Raw genomic sequence first — 27,168 nt, forward strand, 5'->3', positions numbered from 1 at the left:
CGCGACACATTCGGAAAATCTTAGAATCGCGATGCATCGATTTATTATCCCAGCCCTAAAATCCATAGCCAGAGACTTTTACCTCTGTTGGGTAAAAAAAAAATAGCCAATCACCATCAGAGGTGGGTAGTAACGAAGTACATTTACTTCGTTACATGTACTTGAGTAGTTTTTTGGAAAATGTGTACTTTTTAGAGTAGATTAAAATGTGGGTACTTTTACTTTAACTTGAGTAAATTTGTAATGAAAAATCTGTACTTTTACTTCGCTACAATGGGCGACGTTCCTCACGTTACTTTATTTTAATTCAATACTGTAAATGTTAAGAAATGCGTAGTTTATTCCAAGCGCGCTGTCTCTTTTTTCATGAACGATGCCCGATTCACAAATGAATCACTCTTTTGAGTCGATTCTGTTCAAAGACTTGATCAAACAAGTTGGTAAAACTGTCTAAATTGATTCGCGAATCAGTTTGAATGATTTGTTCAGTTCCTGCAAGCGCTGAATCGTTTGAAGCGGTTTCTCACTCGGAGCGTTGGATGAAGTGGCAGTGGACCTTCAGTCAATTAAAAGCAAATCTGCAAATGCATCCAATTGTTTGCCAGCGCTGAAGACCTTTATTAGTTGAGCTGCGTATGCTTTCTGTGAACAATTACAAAGGTAACGTTAGGCCTATCGATTTCATTTGATTTCAATTCATGATACAGTCAATAGCCGACATTTTACAACCAAACCGATTATTACGCCACTATAACAAGAGTATGTAGTATTTCTTTACCGTTTTTATGGTCATATATCTTAATTTATACTTTAAATAAGCTACCATTGTTCAGAGAGTATGAAATGAACATCCGCCGTCCCGCGATATTTTGTGGTCGCCTATTGCGCAATGGCGGCGCCAGCGACCTGTTCGTCTTGAAAATGAACGCCTTTGCGTTGACACAGTTAACCAGTTTACACGCACCTGCTGAAATATACATTTGATTACATTTTGGAGAACAGACCGAAGAAGATCCAATCAATGTGTATTTGATCATTGTTTGTGTCATGTTCAGATATGAGCGCGAGCACATGTGAAGAATTTTCTCTCTTCTTTCAAATGTAGCTGTATACGTTATTAATATAACGATATATTCGGGTTACAGATGCCAGAAATAATGGATGTCTCTTCTGTGTTTGTTGCAAAGATATCTAATTATGATAATAATTTAAATATCTATTTAATTATGCTATTGTGTGTGTGTGTGTGTGTGTGTGTATGTGTGTGTATATATATATATATATATATATATATATATATATATATATATATATATATATATTCAAAAAGTAACTAGTAACGAGCTACTTGAGTAGATTTTTATATGGATACTTTTTTACTCTTACTCAAGTAACTATTAGGATTATTACTTTCACTTTTACTTTGAGTAAATATTTGTATAAGTACTTGTACTTTTACTTGAGTACAGTTTTTGGATACTCTACCCACCTCTGATCACCATTAAGTATTTCACTTTCAGCGGTTAAAGTGTTGAAAATACATCTATCCTCCCTTGGTATATCAACCAAAAATAATTATTGTCATAACTGCTGATAATGTACCAATTACCTTAATTATGGAGAGTAGAGATCTGGAATATTTGACTGCCAACAAATTTACCAAGCTACCATTCGAACAGAAACTACAAATTAAAAACGAAGTAAGACCCCAAGCCTAAGTTGAATATAGGCAGCTTCAGCTTCCTTAAGTGCCCTAACATGCTCTTTTAAAAGGACCTAAGGATGGATATTTGTTTCAAGTGATAGGCTAGGTGAGTGAAAATATGTTTATTGTTTAGCTGTATACTGTATGTGTCATCTTTAAATTTTCTGTCTGAAAGTGACCAAAAAAGCCATATTAAAGCATTAAAAAATTTCCTTGGGAGGGAATCACCAGACCACTACAATTTAGTGTGTCTCCTCTATTTTAAAACCCACCAGCCACCACTGATTTTTAATAACAAAGATAAAATAATAATTGTATCATTTTTTAAATGGGGAAATTAGTTAGGGTTAGGGCTATACTGCTGCAGTGACTTGCAAAATAGTCTTAAAAACCAACATTTAAAAGAATCATGATAAAATCATGGATCGTGATCCTGTCTGAAAAAAATTCAATTGTGATATATTTTTGACATATTGCCCACCCCTAGTGTGCGTCTCTGTATTTGCATGCAGTCTGCTGGTAATATAAGTGTGTGAATATTTGAGTATGCATCGTTTAAATGTGAGTATCAGTATGAGTGTGTTTTCAAAATGAGTGTGTGTGTGTGTGTGTGTGTGTTATGAAAAGGGTGTCACTGTAGAAATTCTCCTGATTAAAGCCATCCGTAAACACCCCACCCGTCCTCCTCCAGGCTTCAGGAGCTCCAAGCACAGGCTGATTTACGGAGTCCTGCACTGCTTCATAATAAAATGTGATTAAATGGAATGTCAGACCGTGAATAATGAACCTCGCCGTCCAACCACTGTCACCACACATCAGAGCAGCTACCAGTGCTTGGTGTCCCACGCTACAGTTCTCAGCACTAAACTATAACTGGGGTTAACACTAAACTGGCCACATTAGCATCGTTGGCACTATCTGGATTTCAGACATGGCCTTGTTCCAATAATAATGGAAGCTGATACTGTATCTGCACAGCATGTTTCAAAGAAGCGAAAGCAAGCATGCATGCCAATGTGAATTAATATATATAGAAATAATTATTATTATATATATATATATATATATATATATATATATATATATAGAGAGAGAGAGAGAGAGAGAGAAATATATATATATATATATATATATATATATATATATATATAATAACTTATTTACACTTATTTTCACTATGTTTTTGAAAGTCTCTTATGTTCACCAAGGTTGCATCTATTTGATCAAAAATACATTAAAAATAGTAATATGGTGAAATATTATTTTTATTACACTTAATATATTTTAAAATGTAATTTACTCATGTGATGGCAATTTCATATTGTTTCTTCTTATTAATATTGAAAAGAGGTTAATATTTCTGCAGAATTCCTTGAATAATAGAAAGCTGAAAAGAATAGCATTGATTGAAACAGAAATCTTTTGTAACATTAACATGTCTTTACTGTAATCTTTGATAACTTTTAATGCACCCTTGCTAAATAAAAAATAATTTCATTAAAAAAAAAAAAAAAATCTAGAAGCTAGAAGGAGCAAAACTGGATGGAACAGAGCACTTGGGTCTTGGAACGTATTCCTAAAAGTTGAGACACTTTGAATTAGACTGTCTTAAACACTTACGGAACGAGATGCTAAAACAACAAATGCGACCAAAACCACCTGCTTGATTTTTTTAAACAACATGTTAACAGTATCAAACTAAAGCAGACTGGCCTTTCACTAATCTCATTCAAAGGATGAAGGTGGGAATCGCTGAGACAGCCATATTCCAGCAGGAAGAAGGACACCCTGGAGAGAGGAAAGAAAGAGAGGGGAAAACGGATGCAGGGCCAGGATTCTGACAGGCAAGCAGAGTGAAAACATTAGGGGATAAATTATAGAGAAAGTGCAAGGGTGAGCGAGGAATACGTTATGTGTGCATGCATCTATCAATCCTATGACATATTCCGGTGTAACTGGGATCTGAAGTGAATGAATCGACAGCTTGTTTCTTTGGGGGTGGCTGGAAATCTGCGAGCTCATCTAAAGTTATACATGAAATGTCCATAAATAATTGGGTTCTTCTGTACATTGTTCTGCCTGGACGGAGAGATCCTCATTCACAAAGTCCACCTGTAGGCCAGAGGTATGAGATGAGGTGAACTGGATTGATGGTGCTCTCAGCGCAGACTGCTGCGTCCAACACAATCACTGCTGTAACTCTCTTGTCTTCAAGGACTCGGAGCATTCCTGGGTGGCAGCAGTTATGCACCCACTGGAGCGCCTCGGAGTGGCTAACGTCCAGGGTAAAAGCCGTCCAATTATCCTCTCCTGCCATCATTTCCAACCTTCATAAACACATGCTTCCCCATTCCGCCTACCCACACACATTTCCACTCAAACACCTCTCGCTCAGTCACCTGAGCTATTTTTACACAGCTACCATGATGGGTGGATAGTGCAAGTCTATCATGGCTTGTAATATGTACGTTGAGTGGTTTAGTGCTCCAGACTGGATTACTGTAATGTATCTGACTTAAGAGTACACACAGAAAGTAAAGCAAACACACACACTCCAATCTCCTAGAAACATCTGTGAGGAACTGCTTTACAGTGTCGTGCAAGATCCTATCCACACTTTCTCAATGCCTGTTTGAATACAGAGTGCGTTATTTGATATCTTGTAGTAGCTAATCAGAAAAAAAGCTTTTTAACCAGGTAGCACTTTGCTATGCTAGCAAGCTAAGCTGCTAGCTTGCTAATAGAAGAAAAAAGAAAAATGGACATGTTTAATTTGACCATTTTCGACTTTGGTAATATATTGTGACATGCAATTTAAAAACGTTATTTGATATTTTGTAGTAGCTAATCAGAAAAAAAGCTTTTTAACCAGGTAGCACTATGCTATGCTAGTAAGCTAAGCTGCTAGCTTGCTAATAGAAGAAAAAAGAAAAAAGGAAATGTTTAATTTGACCATTTTTCGACTTTGGTAATATATTGTGACATGCAATTTAAAAGTAATTAATTATCATTCAAATGTTAATTAATGTACTCTAAAGTGATTTTATATAATTTACAATCATTCATGGAATAGGGTGCCATTCTTTGTCTCAGCCAAATAAATGGTTTTGAGGTCCAAGGGGTATAGGATCTTGCAAGACTCTAAGGCATAAATCACAATTGAGAGCATCCAAAATGGAAGCCCTCTTTTTGATCTCTTGTTATATGTGATGAAGCACCGGCTGCATTGGTAGTGAAAGGTATCTAGAAAGGTCTGTACTGTGTAAAGTCCTCAAATCAAATATCATCTCCATGGTGATACCTCATTAGTCTGTTTGGTTTGGTTCAGATCATGTCAGCACAAACAATGTCAGCACTAATAGCACCTACTGGTATCAAATATTGTGGAAGTTAAATATTACTGTAAATATTTATATTTTAATCTTTGAAAATATATGAATAGTAAAACAGTTCTCACATTGCGTCTTTATAAAAATGCCATCATATCACATGTTTGCTTTTTCTCAGTTGCTTGGTTGGCACATGCACCTCCAGAAGTATTCGATACTCCCATCATTACTGTATGTACCAACTGATAAGCAAACAAACAAACAAATATGTTAAAGTAAATAAATGAAAGCAAGCAAAAGTAATAAAAAAAAATTATAATAATATTAAAGCATAAATAAATGCAAAAAGCATAAATAAATAAAAGCCCATTTATATAAATAAAAGCATATATAAATAAAAAGGATAAATAAAAGCATAATAAATAAAAGCATAAATAAAAAAGCCCAATTATATGTGTGTGAGTGAGTGAGTGAGTGAGTGAGTGAGTGAGTGAATGAATGAATGAATGAATGAATGAATGAATGAATGAATGAATGAATGAAAGCATAAATAAATAGCCACTGGCAAAACATCTACAATATGAAATGTTTGTGATAACTGTCTGTGTTAAAGCCAAAGCTTGACCATCTCACCTCCATTCAGAGTACCAGCTCAGCCCTTACAAAAAGGAAGTCCCACACTCAACAGACTTCCTGTGCCCTCCTACTATCTCCACAGCACAAAAACACAAATGTATGGGAGCAAAAAGAGCTCTTCCCGTTTTATTCACTTCTAATTTCAATCTACAGCAATACTCCTCTTCTCAAACAATTAGGCCATTATTTGTGTTTAGCAAACGTTTCAACTAATGCGCTGAGTCATTTGTCCTGAGGCTCATTCGGAGGTTCTTGATGTCACAACTCAGCTGCCTGCTTTTCAGAGTGCTGTCTTTTAAATGCTACTTCATTTCAGACTTTGAATACATGGTAAACCATTATACACACAGATCTTGGGGGAAAAAAAAGAAAAAAAAAAAGATGAGTCACCATGTCAGAGGCAAAAGAGAGAGAGGACAACCAAAAAAATAAATAAAATAAAATAAAATAAAATAAGAGAGAGAATATAATACAAAGAGGTGCAAATACTGAAGGGGAGTGAGGTTGAGCAAGAAGAAAAATAGTAGCGCAGGCTAAATTATTCAGAGAGGAGAAGCAGTGATATAATACTGTGCTGATCAGGCAGAGGAATTTTAGGGCCATAAAAAGCCCTGAAAAAAAGAAGGACGGAAAGATGAGTTATCGATGGGTGAGCACAGTGGCAAAACTCATCACTAGGGGATAAATGGTCCTAAATGGCTGTGAAGCTTTTAAACATTGCAGCTAATGACCATCTGCACTCCCCTATCACGCACCCTGCTCTGGGCACTCGTCAAAAATATGCACACAACACTGATAACCCTTGTGACCAAAATACCCACAATCCACATCAGTCGTCCTCTACGGCTTCGCTTACATTCATCAAGTGTTCCCAAACAACCTTTTCCCTTGCGAGGCCTCTTAGACATACAGTATATTAGCACACATGCTCTACACAAAAACCCATCAAGACAAAATAATAAACCTGTTGAGGCCGGGGTCGACGGACGGAAAGCCATGACATTGTTTTGCTTAATCCGTGTAACAGTTCGGGATTTGAAAACGTGTGTTTCATTTCACACTCTATGACTGATGATGGGGAGCAAATTCGAGTAAATGGCTTGACACTTATTACCACAAGAGCTTACACCTCACAGTCATCACACAGGCCTCAGAAAACCGCACAGTTTGGTAATCTCCATAGACAGAGAGTGCAGTGACGTTGGCCCTGCCTTCAGTATTTAGTGCTGCTGAAACAGACCATAAATTTCCATGCTGGTCCAGGCTGGTAAATTCTGGTCTATATGGTAGTTACAAAGCCTGGTGGTGATCAAAAAGCAATGCTGGATTGATTTAACAAGGTTTTTGGTGTGATTCATTAGCTATGTTACTTCAACTTCCTTTTAAAAGGTGCATCCTAACTGGAATGGACTAATATCTACATAGGAACACTCTACATAGGGAGAAACTCTATGTTGTTTTAGTATTTATATCCACCTTCTTTTTCAGTTAAAGGTGTTAAAGAGGATGTTTTGTTTTATACATTTTTGCAATATTACTTGAAACTGTCTTTACTAACTGATAAAAGACTATTTATTAGGTGCACTGAAAGGAATAATATCAATATACATCATCTGTGCATGAGGTAGGGCAGATTATGAGTTACCTGCGGTGAGTCCGACATAATGAATCCACTAACACAACACAGCGAATGCCGGTGGTAAACACTCGTGTTCCAATACGAGTGTTTACGAGTTTTGGGAGGCGTTCCTTCGAAGGAGGGGGGTTGTTCTTACGCATGCGCTCATTTCAAAAACTCAGTAACAGTCTTTGGTTTCTCAGTCGACGAAAAAATCCTCTTTAGCACCTTTAAGTGCAGGCATGGCCATATGTAACTTTAATGTGTCTGGCTTCCGGTTTCATTCACTTCCAGTTATGTTTAGCTGTACAAAACAACTCGTTATGCTGCTTGATATTGCAAACTGGTATTTCTTACCGTATTATTTTAATGTTTTGTCACCCAAAATTGAAATTGTGTCCTTTGTCATTCCAATCCCATAACACCTTTGTTCATCTTCGGAACACAAATGAAAATCTTTTTGATGAAATCTGAGAGCTTTCTGTCCCTCCAATGGGAGCAACGCAACCGCCACATTCAAGAAACTAGAAGTAAAGAACTAACCCTTTAATTATAAACAAGTTAGTTTGTAGAGCAAACACTTTTACAGTTTATTGCACTTTGATATTCTTCTCGATAAATCTAAAAGAAGAATGGGACATACTTCGAGATGTGGTGCAACAGTCAAAAATGTCCATCTAGCGCATATTTACAAAGAAAAACTATTAAAAAAGCAGTGTAGCTTACAGTGTACGCCATCTCCATTAGAATGGATTGGCCCATAAGAATTTATGATGGGCTCAAAGTAGACTTCGTATGTCAGCGACTTCTGACTTTGTACGTGCTCATACCGGTAATCTTCATTCTGCGTTCCATTCACACACAGCATCATACCGGTAAATTACTGGTAATGTTACAACTTCCCTTACTGGTAAATTGCCAGAACCAACATACTGGGATTTTTGAACAGGTCCTGTTCACACATGATCTCTTACCTGTAATTTAACAGTAAAGACCGCATGTGTAAAAGGGGCTATCGTGACTTTCAAAACCAGAGCTAACATGTCATACTTGATCTAAGATGATTACAGTGCATTTGAAGAATAAATATAAACACTCACAAAGGTCTTTATGCATACTACAGTATTACTGTTATATTCTTGTTCTTGGCAAAGTAACTAGACTAATACTGATTAAAGGTACTTATTTCTGCTCACAAGATAAAGAAAGAGTGATGAATAAGAGGTAATCTTAAAAAAAAAACAGGTTGATTAGCTGAAAGAATAACAAATCAATCAAAACCCATCATTCTGAGCAGGTCTGTACCAATAATCAGAGCATCACAAATGAATCCATATTCCAGCCAACTGTTTGCAATTAAATTTTTAATTGGATATTGAGACCCAGATGGAGGAAGGAAAGAGTGTCGAAGACCTTCTCCCCAGTTATTTCTCTTTATTCTCTGGGATATTTACTTTGGTTTCCCCTTTCCCTCTTTTGCTTCTTCCCTTAGTTGCCCATCCGCTTTTCCTACCCGTTCCTCTTTCATCTTTTTATTCTCTCCCTCTCGTTCTCTCTCTTTCTTACTCACACAGCCCTACAGACTCTCAGATTAATTATTCAAATGTTATCTTCGTTGCCGAAGTGTGAGTTAGGAAGGAAGCTCAGGGCTTCAGCCGCTACCTAATCCTGACTCTTTCAAAAACCATTCAGCCTTGGAGGCCACGGCCGAAATTGCATTATTTGTACATCAGTTTATTTTATTGTTCTTTCCTCCTCACAGTCTCCCACAGCAGTGTGTCTAAATTCTAATAAACTCCAAAACAAGGTTTAGCCACTGATTTGATTAGATGCAAAAGGGCATTGGGAACACATTGACCGTTGCTGAGAGACTCCCTCAATCTCACTTTCATGCTCTGTTTCGTCCTCTTTCTATCTCCCTCCATCTTTTTTTCCCTTCCCCATTACCTTTCCTCTCAGCCTGACTATGTATGGCTCTGTCGTTATTTGTCTTTGTCTCCATCTCCACCCTCTTCGTCCACACTATTTTTTGCTGCTCATAAACAGGTGGAAAACAATCTGTCATTCATGGAGCATGTGGGAGCAATACGCACAGCTAGGGGATCCATGCATCCACTCCATTAGGAGGATCTTTGTGGATCCACATTAAGCCATGTTATCCAGAGGTGCCAAGCACCTTCACATTTAGATTCTAGAGGAGATGAACCCTTCACCGACATGCTGACTCACCACTGCAATATGACAAGTATTTTAATTAAAGGAGTTAATTGAAGCCACTTCCTTCCATCTCTTAACGAGCTTGAAGAAGAGTCCCATATTCACCCCCTCCTGTCCCAACACTCATCTCCATCTCCTTGCCTTCACTGTATTGGCTTATCGACATCAAACAGCCGCTTTGTGCTACAGAAACAAAACAATGCAGAACATTAAGCAGAATGAATGGACACTTAAGGTAAATGAGGGTATGAAATGTTTCAGAGAGTGTCGATACAATCTTAAATGGTTAAGCATCATTTCTTTCCACAACTAGTGGCTAGAGAGATGGGTCATGTTGCCAGTTACTTGGTTATTTCAATTTTGTTCCCTTCATTTCACTTCCCAATCCATTCTTCGATTAATTAGGTAATTCTACCACACATTTGAGTTTTCTGCCTCAAAACTAAAGATTCACCAATTGTGGCCAATAAGCTGATAATTATTTCATGTTATGGCCAATAACTGATAAATGGCTGATACATTTAAATTCTGAAGTGAAATGCTAAATAAAAAGTAATTAAAAAAAAATATTTTAAATGCTACAAGTGATTTAACTTTAGGGTGTTAAATAACAAGGTAAATGAGCATGCAGAATTAAATATCCAATATTGATACCATTAAAGAAAAAAACACTAATATCAGCCAATAACCGACATGGAAACAGACACTGTGTCTAATAGTGGCCGATACAGATAAATTAAATAAAACAAATAAATAAATAAATAAATAATATCTGCTGATATATCTGATATGGAACCTTGACATTGTGTAATATTAGCCGATAATATTCGCTAGTACACAATATGGAACTGAGACATTGTTGGCTGATACTGATATAATAAATAAATAAATAAATAAATAAATAAATAAATAATATTGTATAATAATAACTTAAAGGGATAGTTCACCCAAAAATGAAAATTTGATGTTTATCTGCTTACCCCCAGCGCATTCAAGATGTAGGTGACTTTTATTCTTCAGTAGAACACAAATGATGATTTTTAACTCCAACCGTTGCCATCTGTCAGCCGAATAATGGGAGTGAATGGGAACTTGGATCAATAAGAGTCGAAAAACCTTGCATAGACAAATCCAAATGAACAAATCCTGTGGCTCGTGACGACACATTGATGTCCTAAGATATAAAACGATCGGTTTGTGCGAGAAAACGAACAGTATTTATATTGTTTTTTTACCTCTAAAACACCACTATGTCCAACTGCATTCAGCATTCGCTTGGTGAGGTCTGATCGCACTCTGACAATGGAAGTGATGTCTAGCACTCATTTAAGTATATGCGCGAGACATCACTGCCGTTGTCAGAGCGCGATCAGACCTCACTAAGCGAATGCTGAACGCAATTGGACATAGTGGTGTTTGAGAGGTAAAAAATGATGTAAATACTGTTCAGTTTCTCGCACAAACCGATCGTTTTGTGTCTTAGGACATCAATGTGTCGTCACGAGCCGCAGGGTTTAATATGGATTTGTCTATGCAAGGTTTTTCGACTCTTATTGATCCAAGTTCCTATTCACTCCCATTATTTGACTGACAGACGGCAGCGGTTGGAGTTAGAAATCATCATTTGTGTTCTACTGAAGAAATAAAGTCACCTACATCATGGATGCGCTGGGGGTAAGCAGATAAACATCAAATTTTCATTTTTGGGTGAATTATTCCTTTAGATAGCACCGACATATTGTGCCTACTCTAAACTTCTCTGACCATGTTTATCTCATAGCAAAACCTTGTTTGTTCATTTTAAAAACAAGAACCTTCAAGTGCCTTTTGAATCCCATAAGACGTAGCACTCTTAACTTCTGGAGGCCATTCATTTCTGATTAATGGTATTTGGCATTCTTTCAAACAATTACACCACAAACAACTCAGAAGTAAACTTGACACAATTAACCTTGGTTTAAAAGTCTTTTTCAGACTAATGGAAGACAGCCATCATGCTCAGCATTAGCCTCTCATCTCCTCAGCAAAAAGCAACTTCCTGTTTTCATACACCAGTGGGCTGAGAGAATACAGAACAACCAACCATATTTTGAGTATGGTAAAAGTCAGAAAGTAACATTTGACAAAAGGGCATCATAGAAAACGTTCTCCCTCGGTTAGCCGTACGATCTCACGATCTCAATCAACTATACAGACATCTTCTACAGGTGTCTCATTATGAAGAAACCAGATCAATTATACTCATTATCACTTCTTCTCTTGAGAACTGCTTCTGTCACTTTTCAGGAGGTGCAAGCTTAATTTGTTAACGCATTTCACACGTGTGGGGTGTACTGATGAGAGCAGGGGATTGAGGGGTGTATTAGAGGAATGAATAAAAAGAGAAAGTTACAAATCAGCAAAAAGCAGCATAAGAAGATTTGACAATATGCCCCGGCTTATCATAAGCCGCAGGTAAATGTCATTCAGACTTGTGGCATGTGGCCATACAGGGTATGTGACTGTTACATTATCTATGAAAACTGATTGAAATGAACACTTGAGCCCCTTGTGATATTCTCTATGTTTGATGAGAAGAGGCCTTGTTTGTCAGGTTTCTGATTGACAGGGCATCTTTAAAGGTTAATAGATGCTGTTTTTCATACCTAATAAGACTAACTAATTTCAAACATAAAACGTTTTTCAAACAACAAATTCAGCTAAGTGTGTCCTAACATTTAACATTAACTTAACATTTGTTGCTCATTTCTCTATCCACACTGTAGAACTTCACATACAAGTGGTACTGTAAATGTGCATGATCATCTATGGGAATTAGTAAAGATAGCTACGAATAATGTTAACTAGCTGACATTTTAGTCATAAACATGACCTCTTCACCTCTCATCAGAGCAGAGAAATATGATAACTTTGCTTCAGGCTGGAACTATATGGAACTGTATAACGGAGAGGGGAAAAAAAGAGATAAGTAATGTTTCTTCCATTTATGGTTCTGCCAATATTACAGCCAACAATAAGTGCTGAGATTTCCATCGAGTACCTGAGGCTGGTGAGGAATAAATCACTGGATAGGGGAAAATGGAGTGGAATATGGAGGGAGGAAAGCCAGAAATGCAACACTTTCTGCTGAATGGATATTGTAAATATAACTTTTCTCCGTTGCTTTCCCGTATGTCCTTCATATGCAAAAGACCACATAATCCTGACATATATTACTGAATACTATATACAAAAATGAAAAAAATGTATAATTACTTTTGTGTTTAAAGTGCCCCTATTATGCCTTTTTAAAGGTTCCTAATATTGTTTTGGGAGTTCTCCTACAACAGGTTTACATGCATGCAAGGTCAAAAAACACTTTCGTTTTCTCATAATATAGATTTAAGTTCACCTCAATGAATTTCACCTCATAAACGATTCGTTTGAAGCAGTTAAAAGAATCATTCTCTCTAAACCTCTCCTTTACGTGAGCTTACACTGCTCTGATTGGTCAGACGGCCCAATCCTTTGTGATTGGTCAACTGTGCGCACCATGCGCCCATTGCTATAACTGAATGACAGCTATCAATTTGCAAAACATTTTGTATACAATGTATATACAGAAACGATAGCATTGATTTTACCTTATCAATTCGAGCCCGACAATGAAACGTCTGAAGTAGTCGATCAACCAGAAACTGATTCGCAATCCCGACTGGAGTACGTTGTTTGTCTATGGTAGGTGTCACCTTAGTTTGTGTTATTTATAAGTGTATTTATAAGTTTATAAGTATTTATAAGTTTATAATGTGATAGCAGCACCACTGTATACTTTATATAGGTGCACCAGTGGGAACTGTATCAGAATGCCAAGTGAAGCTGAAAACCTCTAACAAAGGATAAACATTTAGGCCAGATGTGTACAGACTTTTTTGTCATAACTATTAACAAAATAAAAAATGGTTAGATCATTGTTTGACATTACAAAGCATCTTAACATCCTATTACAATACATATAGAGCTCCAGTCTAGTGTAATAATAAAAACAGACTTAAAGGCCAATTCCCACCGCACCGACAAACGGCGATTAAACATGTTCAGTCGGGTGAAAACAGACTCCGACCAATGCCAACAAATGCCAACAGACGCCAACAGACACCAACAGACGCCATCAGGGGTATCACACCGATCCAACAAACTCCAACAGACGAGTTTGTTGCCATTTGTTGGCTGTTGTCGGTGCGGTGTGAATTGGCCTTAATAAAGAGAGACTTGTACGCACGTGTATGCACTGTAGGTCTTTAAATATACATTTTCAGGAGGTGTGTGAATATCTCAAGATCATAAAGCTTTTAGAAGTGCCAGAGGGCTGCTCTGATATGAACATACTGAAGTTTCAGCTTTTTAGCTTGCTAAGAAGACACTGTGGGCCTCCAAATGTGCCTTTTTAGATAGGGCTCACTTAGGCTTTGAATAACTGGCGCTGAGACGTATGTATCTGAAATTCAGCATCATAGCTTGCTGCCAAGAAATCCAAAAAAAAAAAGTCAAAGCACATATATTTGTATACTTAATAATGGTGAAACCTCCTGGTACTGCAATGCGATTTGGTACTTGCTTCTAAACTTGTTGTTTATGCTGACACACATAAATGTGAACTTTTGACTTCATTTCATTCTTTACATTCTGTGCCTTCCCATGAAAGACTGCAGAAACTAATGTGCATTCACTTCTTAGACTGCACTGACAGCAAATAATGCAGCTGAACTTCAAACTTAACCAAACAGAGCACACAATGTTCTATCACACTATGAATAATTAATTATAGCATGACTCCCCTGAAAACATCCTGTTAAATCAGGGAACAAACGTATCATAATTTAACCTCCATAACGGAGCATAGCAGAGCATCTGTTCTTTCAAATAATAAATGATTTATTTAGGACATTTTTTTCCCCTCATTCTGACATTTGATAATGAATCATGACACAAAAGTTAAACTTCAAAAGCATACCGCTTACCTGCATTATTTTACTCTCATATCCTCTCTCAATGGATTTTAAATATATATTGTAGAATTACATAAATTGACATATTGAGAACCTCCCATTTTTTGCATATATAATAAACATGCTAACATCCAAACACTGAAGCCATATTAAATCTACATTGAATCTACATATTAAGTCTATACTAAGTCGTGACAAGACAAAATAAAAGTTCTACATATCAAATAAGACATAAATGTATCCCTTGATGAAGCCGTTGTCCTTTTGGAGAACATTTTGGGGACATTCGGTTCCTAAAAACACATCAAAACCTAAAACGAACACACAGGTGAGCACCAAAAACACCTCTGAGCTCATCATCACCTAATTCCCTTCCTTGAGTGCACTAACTGAGTTCTGTGTGTTCCTCTGGTGATCATTTCAAATGAGAGTATTAGTTCATGAGCTTCAGCCTCCAATAGCAGCTTGTTGTCTCATATTACTCTAAACAACTCCTTCAAATGCTATTAAGGATACATGACTTGCAACGTTATGCAATCTAAAGCTTTTAACAGAATATTTTAATGAAATGTGTTTGAATTTTCAGCATTTAAGTGGCAAGCATTAGACAGAAAGCTAAGTTATTGCGAAAAAAATGCTTTTTTCTTGGACCCACTGCAGGTGAGGATTTATATAGAATTGAATCTGGCAAGTAGCAATTATTGATGATGGGCATCGCAAACGGCCCTAAATTAGCTCTTTCACAATCAATTCAATTTAACTGTGAAAGAATCCAATAAGGTACATCATTTCTTTTATATGGAGTGGATTCAAAAAACATATCAAAGTGGACTTCATTGCTTACATGCACTGCACCAAATGCTGCTTGTTTTGGATCGGACTCAGTGCAGGAAAAGGCGGATGACAGGGTCTGATTTAATGGGATTGGTCGGAGGCCTGCTCTTTCATAAAAGCTGGCTGGGGAGCCACCCATATATCAAGAGGAAGCACAGCCCTGGAGTTAAACAAATAAATAAGAACAATTAAACAAAGTGGCCACCACTCCTCACCTGGCACTACACAAATCCCATACACCCCCGCTGCATGAACTCCTCAATACAGGGAATAAAGAGATTTTGTTTTTCTTTTTTGCTTGTCACTGACTTGTTCAAAGCACTTAGGCGAATAGCTTGAGCATAGAGCACCGCCACAGTCCAAAGACCTTTACTGGGTTTTTCCCATAAAATCTACCCTCGCAAAACATTTGTGCCACTTTTGAGTGCCTGTTTTTACATTTAGATTATCTTTGCGATCATTCAAGGATGATAACTATAAGTATAAAGTTTTAACTAATTCTACGAGAATATGTCCACACCTCATATATAACAATACCAATATAAGTGAAATCACTTTCAGAACATTTTTCCAGTTTTTTTATATTTAAATAAATTCAATATCAAAATGAATATCCATTTTTCAAACTGTATATTGCAACATAGTAATGAATGCCCAAATTCAAGTGTATCATTTAAAACAAATGATTTTAGTTTTTAACATTTAATCTAAATTTATTTTGATGAAATAGTACAGAATTTTAATATCAGCCATTCATTTGATATTGACAATGAATAATTACAGTTTATCATGCAGCAGTAAATCATCAAATGATGATCAAATATCCCTAAAAACTATGTTAGTCAGTAGTGACCAAGAACAAGCACAAGTAGATTTTAATATATTTCAGGGTCATGAATGTTTAAGCAGTGTACAAAATATAAGGTGCGTCCCAATTTGCGTACTTATGCATTATTCTATGACGTTTTTAAGTATAAATAGTGCGAGAATGTGTTCACACTTGAAATTCCAAAAAGAAAAAGTGCACTTTAAATGCCAGGATGATGCACTAAATTAACGGAAAAAACAAAGTGTGGAATTTTGGAAACTTCATGCACTCAACTGTCGCAGCATTAATTATGTAGCAGAGGGGAAGGGGCTGTCAGACTCCGATGTTGAATGACAAAATAACCTTATAAAATTCACACACTACACGGATGAGTAAATAGTGCATACTGTAAGTGCATAGAGTATAAGTGCATAGTGTATGGTGCATCATTTGGGACGCAACTATAGTTAAAGGGATAGTTCAGTCAAAAATGAAAATTCTGTCATCATTTACAGTACTCAGTCTCATGACTTTCTTCTGTGGAACACAAAAGAAGATATTTTGAAGATTGTTCGAAGTTGTACAGTCCAAAAAAAAAAAAAAAACACTTCCAGAGACATTTCTCAAAAAAACTTCTTTTTTCTTATAATAAAGAAAGTGATACAGGTTTGGAACAACATGAAGTATTCATAAATTATAACAAAATTTTCATTTTGGCATGAACTATCCCTTTAAAAGCAGCAGTCTGTGAGCTTTCATGCAGGTGATCGCTGTAGTTGGATTTGGAAAACCTGTGTAAGCTGATGGGACTAAGCCAAAGCTCAGTTTCTGTTTCATATGGAGTGTAAATGTTTTAGCTCAATCCTGCTCCCAGAGATCCGACTTCCTGCAGAGTTTAGTTTCACTTCTAACAAACACCTGAACCAGTTAATAATGGTCTTTAAACTCATTTGAAAATTGCAAGCAGGTGTGTTGGAAATAAATTCTGCAGGAAAGTAGATCATCAGTGTTGTAGAAGCTTCAATTATACAATGGCCAAATACTTGGGTGGAAACACCAACATGGAAACTGGTGTGTCCTCAATCTGATGTCTAAACATATCCATACATACATTATATACCCATCACCCCATGACAGAATAATATAAATAAAAAATGCCCCACTGATGCCTCCACAACAACAGCAGTTGCACAGCACCAATTAGGGTGACAGATGCTGAATCTTCACCTACACGTCAAGGATGTCAGCTGACTGGTTCATGCATTTCCAGAGATAATATCGAATATCCAATATTGCATTACCATTAAATGGTGTCTGTTATTGTGTTATTCCAGCCCATTTAAGGAATAAAAATCAAGTACAGTACAGTGTTGTTACTGTTAACAAAAAGTAAAATTATTTATTTGAAAGTTAGTTAAATTAGTTAGTTAATTGTTAAGTTAGTTTGTAAGTTAGACAAAATATATGTATGTCTTGGCAACTAACTGAAATATAATAAGTTGAGGTTGAAGTACTAAAATGCAGAAAACATAAACTGGGACCCACTTTATATTAAGTGGCCTTAACTACTATGTACTTACATTTAAATTAATAATTTGATACAATGCACTTATTGTGTACATACATGTTTTTACACTGTACTTATATTTTAAAAACTCCTGCATGTAATTACATCTGTAATTAATTTCTGTAATTACATTTATAATTACACTGTTGACCCATCCCTTAACCCTTACCCCTACCCTTAAACCTACCCATACCACCAAAGCTTTCCCTAAACTTACCCATATCCCACCTCAATAGCTGCATGTGTTTTGCAATCCAATATGAACCCAATAAGTACTTTGTACTTGTTTTTTGATGTAAGTACATAGTAGTTAAGGCCACTTAATATAAAGTGGGACCATAAACTGAAATAAAAATGCAGAAGCAAATTCTTTATGTAATGGAAGACTGAAAACAAGTGAGCAATTAATACAAGTTTTTATCATAGTTTTATGATAGCACACACCTGTTGACGAACAAATATCAGCCAACAGATCTGACTATAGTAAAACACTGGAAGCATTCATGGTAAACTATCACATGGTGACTCAGAGACCTTTGTACAGTCATATTTTTCAGACAATACATTCAAATCCACCCACTACAACAAGCAAACAGCTTCAGATCCAAATTAATAATTGGGTAGATAAAACAGCACTTATTTAAATCTGCTTTCAAACCAAATAATCTCCAGAGTGATTACATTTTAGCTGAGAACTGCTTCAACAGAAATTAGGAAGGATAATATGGTATTCTGTGTGATAAGAGCAAAGACTTGTGAATGAAAATAGTTAAATCATAAATTTATTTGGGTAAAACCTTTTCAATAGATCTGAGATATCAGATTGAGAGTAAAATAAGGCAATGGTTCACAATGACTCACTGGTCCTATGTCAGAGTGGAAAAAAAAAAAAGAAAAAGAAAAAAGATAATGGAATGGCAGGAGCAGCCAATGGAATCTCTTTTGAGACCGAAGGAATACAAAAACGTGTCATTAACTCAGTTAGCACATGGGAGGAATGGTATGTTTCACTCGAGCAGACTACCCGAGTGATCTTGAACGAAGAAAGGCCAAGAAATCCATCCAGCTATAGAGCGAAATACATTTCTTAAAATAACTTTAATGTAATGTCTACTGTCTTCTCAGTAGAAATAAGCATTATCTATGTCACATTGTCACTATGTTAAATGGTTAGCGTGGTTTCTTCAAAGCTCAACTGCAAATGTCAGTTTTTTAATTACCAAAGCGCAACCAGTGTCAAATATATGGCCAAATATGATTTAAAAATGATCTGTTACACTATAATTCAAAACGCTCCATTTATTTGATCAAAAGTACACTAAAAACAGTACGATTCTGAAATATTATTACATTTTAAAAATATATATTTTCTATGTTAAAATGTTTATTTCTGTAATGGCAAATTTTCACCATTACTCCAGTCTTTAGTGTCACATGATCCTTCAGAAATCACTTAAGCATGCTGATTTGGTGCTCAAGAATCATTATATTATTATAATTAAAATAAATATTAAAAACGGTTGCTGCTTAATATTTTGTATGTGTGTAAACTGCAATGTTTTTTTTCAGTTTCAAGGTGTATTTTTTTTTTTCCAAGTTCAAAAGTACAGCATTTATTTGAAATAGTAGCATTTTTGTTGAATAAAAGCTCTAATTTCTTCGGGGGTGGGGCGAACGTACTTTTGAAAGGTAGTCTACCACTTAATAAGTTTCACAAACATTAAAAAAAACATTGCACTGCACAAACTCATTGGTATGTTGTGTGATGTTACGATCTAGCACAAGAAACACAGACTTTCTCATATCTCATTGGTATCAACAACATCCAACTGGAATAGTCTCAATATCCTTTTGATTTCTACAAGACATGAAGTTCAGCTGACACTAATAATACACTGTCAGAGTAAACTGCCCATGCCGAACAAGGTTAACATTCATAGAACACCATGTAAACATGGGGCTATGCGGGAAGCTGTCCTTGAGTCTTGAAATGTAAAAAAATATATATACAGTCATGCTCACAATTATTCATACCCTTGGTAAATATGACCAAAGAAGGCTGTAAAAATAAATCTGCATCGTTAATACTTTTGATCTTTTATTTTAAAAATCTACAAAAATCCAACCTTTCATTGGAGAATAATAATTTTAAATGGGGGGGAAATCTCATTATGAGAGAAATGTTTTGTTTTTTTTGTTTTTTTTGTCAGAAAATTTTCTTTGGTCACATTTACCAAGGGTATGAATAATTTTGAGCATGACTTCTTGAAAGTGTCCTTGTGCACATCGTTTCCCACACACATTTTATTAAATAAAGAAAGGTAACATAAAAAGGGTGGGGAAAAGCAAATTCAGAGAGCTCTGCAATGTTTTCTATATAACTCATTTCATCAGGAAAATTGCTATCTGAGAAGGGATCTATGAATGTAGGCAAGCTTTTCAAAATGCTAGTTTTCGAATGGAAAACAGGCCAAGGCCCCAAGGACATTCCCCCTGAGGATATCTGCTCCACTCAATCCCTTGAGCCTCAATCCTTTTATTTTCTTCTTATTTTCAGAGTATACAAGGGAGAAATTCAGACCCACGACGGTGATAAAGTCAAAAGCACTGAATCAATTTGAGGACTTCAATGTTCAGGACATTAGATACAGACCTGAAATGAAATTTCCGTTCCTTTCGGTGTGCTTTAAACAAGTTTTGGGACACTTAAGTAAATCCAAAGTTCACGCACACATTTCACACAGTTCAAACTGTTAGGAAAGTAATGTCGGCTAGCAAATCCAAGAGATATGATCTGGCATTTACACACACAGAATAATAAAGTGTCCTGTATTTACCGTGTCCGTAAGTTTGTTGGACTGGGTTGCCCATCGTAGACTGAAAGGATGTCAAAGTCCTCCTCTAAGGCAAAGCCTTGAAATACCAACTGTATCCGGTTGTGTTCCTGTGCCACAATCACCCATGTGCAGTTGGCGTAGTTGGGATATCCATACGGGTATCCGGGGCTTTCTATTGTCCCATTTGGACTGTGTAGTGTGTGACTGCAGTTTTGAGCTGTGGAAAGGAGAAAAAGAAAAGAAAGTATTAAACAAGTGGATAAAAAAGACACATCTTTAAAGACCTCCTGTGGTGAAAAGCAAGATTTTAGGTTGTTTATGTCTATGTGGTGTTTTTAATATGCTTTAAGACAAACCATAAGCAAATCATTAGTCAGCACCATTGCAGAGTATTTTCTCCTTAAAAAACTGCAGTGTACCAAGGACAGCCTCGAAAACACGGTTTGAAACCGCCCCTGTATCCTATGTCACAAACAATGTAACCAATCCAGCCAATGCCAGGGGAGGGGTTTTCTTCACTGACTTTTTATGATGTTCAAAGCATTTCTAAGGATGCTGGTTTTTACTCTGAGATGGCAAACGAGACCATGTTTTGTGTAACATTAGAAGGGCTTGGTGGTATATCGAGTTTGTTGTAATAATAAAACTAGAGGCCTATTCAAAACAAAGGCGTAGCTTTATGACGCCAAGTTTTATAGCGGAATCTTGGGACATGTGGTCTCCATCTCAACGGACGGTGCAAAAGAATAGGGATTGGAGTCGATAAGAAATTATGTTCATGGATGCGATTATTAACATTACTGTAGTATGAAGCAGAGCAGGACCGAGTGTTGTGGGAGCTGAACGAGGCCGCTGGAGGGATTCCACAACACACTCTGGGAGCAGCAGAACTTTTATTATGACGCAGTCGCCGGCGCCGCTTACGCTATTACGGTCATCAGTATGAGGTAACACAGCTCTGTTTATCATATTAGATACATCTGAGTGTGTTGAAAATGTTATAACGTTACTCTGCGCGTTTGCTCGGCGGCTGCTGTGAGACACTTGTTGCACATTGCAGTAAGATAGATCGATTTTAGAATATAGTATTAAATATTGGATGTCTTGTGTTGATAAATGGCATGCAATTAATTGTAAAACATATTGTATGATTAAGAAAATGATGTATTACTGTTAATAAAATAAAGCTGCATCTGATTATGCTATGTTAGCTATTTGACAAAATAGTGTTTTTCTCTGAGGCATGGTAAAGCATGGTACTCGCAAAAAAAAAAAAAAATCAAGAAAATTAGATTTAAACAATTATTAACAATAACAACAATTCGTTTTCTGTCTATAAATATATCAAAACAGATGTTCCCTTGTCTATTAAAACGTGTAATGTATTAAAGTGTCTTTGGTGTTTCCATGGTTTCTACAAAATAAAACCGGAAACCGAGGCAGACCGACAGGGTTAAATTGCCTTAAATTGGTTAAAATTGCAATTTTCTCACGATTTACAAATAGTTGGAAACATTTGGGATATTGTAAGTACTCAAGTGAGAAAAATATATAACGCTGGCCTAGTGGTTTTTGGATATTTTACTGCAAAAATATTACATATTGCACCTTTAACACGTAGGTCTACGTTAGTTTAGTTTAACGCGGCTAGCCCCGTCAGATGCTCTGACAGACAACGTACATATACTGACAGATAGGCTATTTGCGCTGTTTAATGCGTTTAGGATGTGGTATTTTCCTCAGTGTATAACTTACATTTCACAGATATATTCTCCAACTGTAAATGTCAGAAAGACAGGCAAATATTTCCATTTTGCTGTCGGGAATGGACGAGCCTTCATGCAAGCGAGTTTCCGCCTTTACAGACTTCAGTGAACGAGCGCCGCCGCGCGCATTCGCGCCAAACAGACATTTTGCTAAAATGTTTGTTGTTGGACATCAAATGTGCTATATGTGGAATTTTAAACCTACAAGTAAGTGTATTTTTATGATAGCGGTAACTGTAAAGTGACTATGGAGTGATCAAGTGTAGGCTAATATAATCACTAAGCTCAGGTAACTGAATACAGATAAGTAAATATTTTTTTTTCTATTGTAACTAGAAAAATGTAGAAAATACTGAGACATACATCGCCATTTAGACAAAAAAAAATACAGATATATATATATATATATATATAAATATATATAGATTTTTTTTTTTTTTTGGCCATATAAACCACCCCTAAACATTAGCAACACATTATTAGCTGTTTGATAAGGTAGTCAAGCTAAATGCTAAAGTTGCCTTTATGTGTCCAGTGTTGTAGTTACATAAAACACATTACCATTCTGATACATTGACTTGTAGACGACCTTGTGCTCTTCTTCTTCTCAAATATTTTCTGGTTCAAACATTAATGGCTGAATTAAACCAATATTTCCACAGGTAGTCCAAGCTGGTGTGACTGAGTGGAGGCGGAGCCTAATTTGCATATTCATAGTTCTGCTTATACTGCACCAGAGCCAATGGTGTAGACGTCACACTCAAGCTTTTTAAGGCAGGAAGAAATTATTTTCACAGGAAAATATGTCATTCTGATTGTCAAAGATGAGATTTAAGGGATAAAATTATTGCAGGGGGCTTTTAAGTTACCTCTGCATTCAAATGACAAAACCATTATAAAACTGTCAAAATCTGCACGCTGTTATCAGTCTGAAAGATCTCAATGCCATTTTATGTTTTGTAAGAAAAAATGTGAATGGAAAATGTGAAAATTTCAACATTTATTCCTTATCAGTAAGTTGGTGTAGGATATTTGCAAACAATGTTTTGTGATTTACAAGCTTCTGACATGATAAATATGTTCATTTGCCAGTTTGTTCTGTGCTTTTAAAGGATTAATTTACACTAATTAATGTGTTGTTTGAACTGACAGGGCATTCAATCATTTTCTAGTACAATAAAATGCTTCCATATTAAAATCCTTATAATGTCCATGTAATTATAAGTGTGTACTCAAGGTGCATATAAATAAGACAAGCTAAAATGACTGTAATACTTATCTATTTTTTACTTATGCAAAGTCATAGAGCAATAATATTCAATTTCAAGAGCCTTTTAAATTAGCATATGGCCCAGTACATGAATACTGTCAGCTGCCCTTGCTATTGCCACAGCTTTATCAGTGGTCAATAAGAAGTTTCCACAGCAACTCAACAAAGCAACAGGAAAGAGAAGGAATGATACCACCCTTGGTTATTAATTAGATTAATTTTAATAACTCCATATCGCCTGCAGCTCAGACTGCACTCCTCGGCATTAATTGCATTTCTCTTTTGCATACTTGTCAGCGACATCTTATAAAATATTGCGCTCAATCTGAAATTTTAATAACTGTGTGTGGCTCCATCCATCAGTGAAAAGCCTGGCCTAAATTACTAGTTCTGGACAGGTCCGTAGCCCCACTTTTAATTAATTGTCCTTTCTTGCTTTAATAATCGTTAATGTTCTCAGATTTTCCTTCCCACTTTTTTTTTTTTTTTTTTTTTTTTAATTCCATCCACTCCAGGAAACTTACATATCTGCTACAGTCACACAGAACCCGACAGCATGGTCCAACTACTCCCTGCAGTTCATCTTTTTAATGGGAGTCTTAAATCAATGTTCAAAAAACACAGTGGCCAGTGCGATTTGCAACACAATTTAATTTACGATCTTAATATAAAGCTGGTATAGTAAGTTCAATGTAAGTTTGAAACAACTGCATGCAATTCATTTGAGAAAAAGAACAAAAAATTAAGAAAAACAGAATTATTCAGGCAAACATGTTTGCACTGAAAGTAAAGAAATTGCTACCTGTGGCTAATTTCATTATCTGCCAAATGACTACCAAGGCCTCCCTCTGTGAGTCCTAAGTTATTTTGTATGAACATATAATTTATGAATTCAAAAATAAAATTGAAAAATAAGTCTGAAATCATTAGACAAACTTGTTTGCGAAGAAAATAAATGTTTTTCTAGGTGGATGTACGCACAGTTGCATGTGGCTAGTTAGTTGCTGCAGAGATTGTCCTATTATTGGGGAGATGAGAGGGTCTGGATGTCTTACCATTGGAGAAAGCGTAACGCTAACTAAGATCACGTGAGGCACCTCAGCCTATCATGTAATGGCAGTGACGTCAGTGCACACCGTTCAAAGTTTTATGACAGTCAATTACAGTTTGCGTTAATCAGTTTCTTGTGGATTAGCACATTGGTCTTGTAAATAAATGTTCTATATTTGGTGTTATATCACTAGTAAACGTACAGTAGAACTGCATTGTTTGTGGAATGTGCTTTAGTGCGGAAAGAGCGTGAATATCTTTATTAGCTGCAAATTGCTAGTCACTGCAGTGTGCATAAAACTACATTTTAGATTACACTAAAAACTTTATTGTATTTAATACATATTTAATTCATTAAAATATGTATTTATTTACCTTCATTTATTAAAAAGTGTTATATCATCATCATTAAGCAAACAGCAGTCATAAATCATTACAACACAAGTCTAACCTGGCAGTAATAGAAAGAATTGTATGTTGTTTTTTCATTAAAAAACATACAATTTAACAATATTTATAATTAAATTATTCATTTTCTCTCTATACGTTAAAATGCATAATATCAGTTTCATTTGCATACACGCAGTTATAATAGTCATTACTAGTGTTGTCAAAAGTACCAAGTCGGTACTGAAATTTTAAAAATGTGATGCTTTGAGCACTGTTGAGAGGATTCGTAAACACCTCTGGCAATTGTGTTCACACACTCATCAGATATGTGATTGGCTACAATGATCAACACACGCGTGCGTTTGAAAGCACATGGAAGTGTTCGAATTTGAAAGCGTTTTGAAAGCTATTTATAACATGTTTTTAAAGCGTTGATCATTGTAGCCAATCACAGACATATCTTATAAGCGCGTGAACACAACTGCCAATCAGCGGTGTTTATGAATCCACTCAACAGCACTCAAAGCGTCACATTTTATAAAATTTCAGTACCGACTTGGTATCGCGGTTGGTACTTTTGACAACACTAGTCATTATAATTCAAGTCTTATCATAACTGGTGAAACCTGAAAGCCAAAGAAAAAAAGCATAGGTAGGTTCTTTAGGCAATATACAATATTACAATATTAATATTACTATTAAATACTATGGTAATGCCATAAATGATTAGCGGACAGTCAGTCGATTCATTAAATTATAGCTGTTTCCTCACAAAAGCAGTTTATTCAGTGTATTGACACCTCTTCTCCATTGACATCCCAAAAAAAAAAAAAGGCCTCTGGTCTCCTTCCTGCGTATCGACAAAGCCAGATCTTTAACATTAGCCCGCTTTTTTAGCTAAAGGTTGCAGGCTTGTCTTCCAGTGGCTTTGGTTGCTGTTTACTCACAAGTAATGATGCTTTCACGCCATGTCGTAATTACTGTAAATAAAGCTCTGTATGCTTTCGAATCGCTCTTGCGGTAATTTGATGTCATATACCAATCGGTCTGCACAGCGCTGCTTCATGTTGGACAAACCTTAAATCTGAAGTGGTCAGGCAGCAGCCACGTGATAGCTCTCAGAAAAATCACAAGTTTACACATTGTAATGTTAAGTTCAGTAAGCACGCAAAGGCTTTTTACAATGCAGATTAGTTAATTAGTTAATTACGACATGGCGTGAACGCCCCTTAGGCTAACATGATTACCAAACAATCAACAACGTATAAGGGTACATTTTTTCTTTGTAAAGATGACAACATTATCAAATTGATCCTCGTTGACACGGATCCATGAAAACGACTAAAAACGCTGTATTATGCATGCCAGGCCAGTAGTTGGCAATATCACTGTGCAAAGAAAGACTGTACGTGACTATACAACTAAACATGTAATGCGCATGTGCATGCCATTACTATTTTCATAGATCCGCATATCTGTTGGTTACCAAAGACTATAGAATAACACAAGATGCATCACTCTTATTGTTTTGAATGGGAGAAAGTGCAACATGCAATATGGCGGAATAAGTCCCGCCTTCTAAATAAGAGCCAATCGCTGATTGGTAAAGTCATCGTATCACTGCAGCGGCCGTTAGAAGCTCCGGTTCCTATAGAAACAGTCAGAAGTGCGATTCCAAAACGAGACACAAGAGCATTTAGGACTGCGCATGCGCATTAGCTTGATCCAGTCTAAAAAATACAGTTTTTTTTGTCATGATTCGAGCGTTTAGAAACAAAATTTATGAGACAGTTGTTGTCAGATTTCATTGGTGATTTCAAATATGAAATTTAATTGACAGCTTGGCAAAACAGTTTTGGTGTATTTGATGTTTTCCCATTCAAAGAGATAGGAGCTGCACTTGAATGCCCGAGAAGCGTTTCAAAGATGGCTGCCGAGTGAAATTACTTGTCTTAAAGGGACAAGTAATACACAGACGGTAATGCTATCATTTTCAAAAAAATTCCACTTCGAAACCCGTATTCAAAAGTTTGCATTTTCAGTCCCCCAAAGCGTTGTTGTTGTGTAAATGACCAGCCAAAACACATAAAAAGTTTTCCATTTTTAGTTGAAAACAGTGTTGTGTAAACAGCCCTAGATCAAAACTGTGATTT

The 27,168-nt window shown here is 36.2% G+C and overlaps 1 protein-coding gene across 4 annotated transcripts in view; it reads right to left on the reverse strand.

The window, feature by feature from the left end:
- The window catches only part of csmd2 (CUB and Sushi multiple domains 2), a 320,658-nt gene that overhangs the window by 276,772 nt on the left and 16,718 nt on the right, over nt 1-27,168 (reverse strand). For 3 of the 4 annotated variants that reach the window (XR_007186350.1, XM_048201499.1, XM_048201498.1), the window contains exon 2: nt 20,540-20,756. Coding sequence is in view for 3 of the 4 variants with exons in the window: in XM_048201499.1 (XP_048057456.1) it covers nt 20,540-20,756 (217 nt within the window). In the remaining variant the exon portion in view is untranslated. Of the gene's footprint in view, nt 1-20,539; nt 20,757-22,866; nt 23,002-27,168 lie in introns of those variants that run through there. The other variant, XM_048201500.1, reaches the window with a different exon arrangement.

The sequence above is a fragment of the Megalobrama amblycephala genome, linkage group LG9 (assembly GCF_018812025.1).
Source record: "Megalobrama amblycephala isolate DHTTF-2021 linkage group LG9, ASM1881202v1, whole genome shotgun sequence".
NCBI lineage: Eukaryota > Metazoa > Chordata > Actinopteri > Cypriniformes > Xenocyprididae > Megalobrama > Megalobrama amblycephala.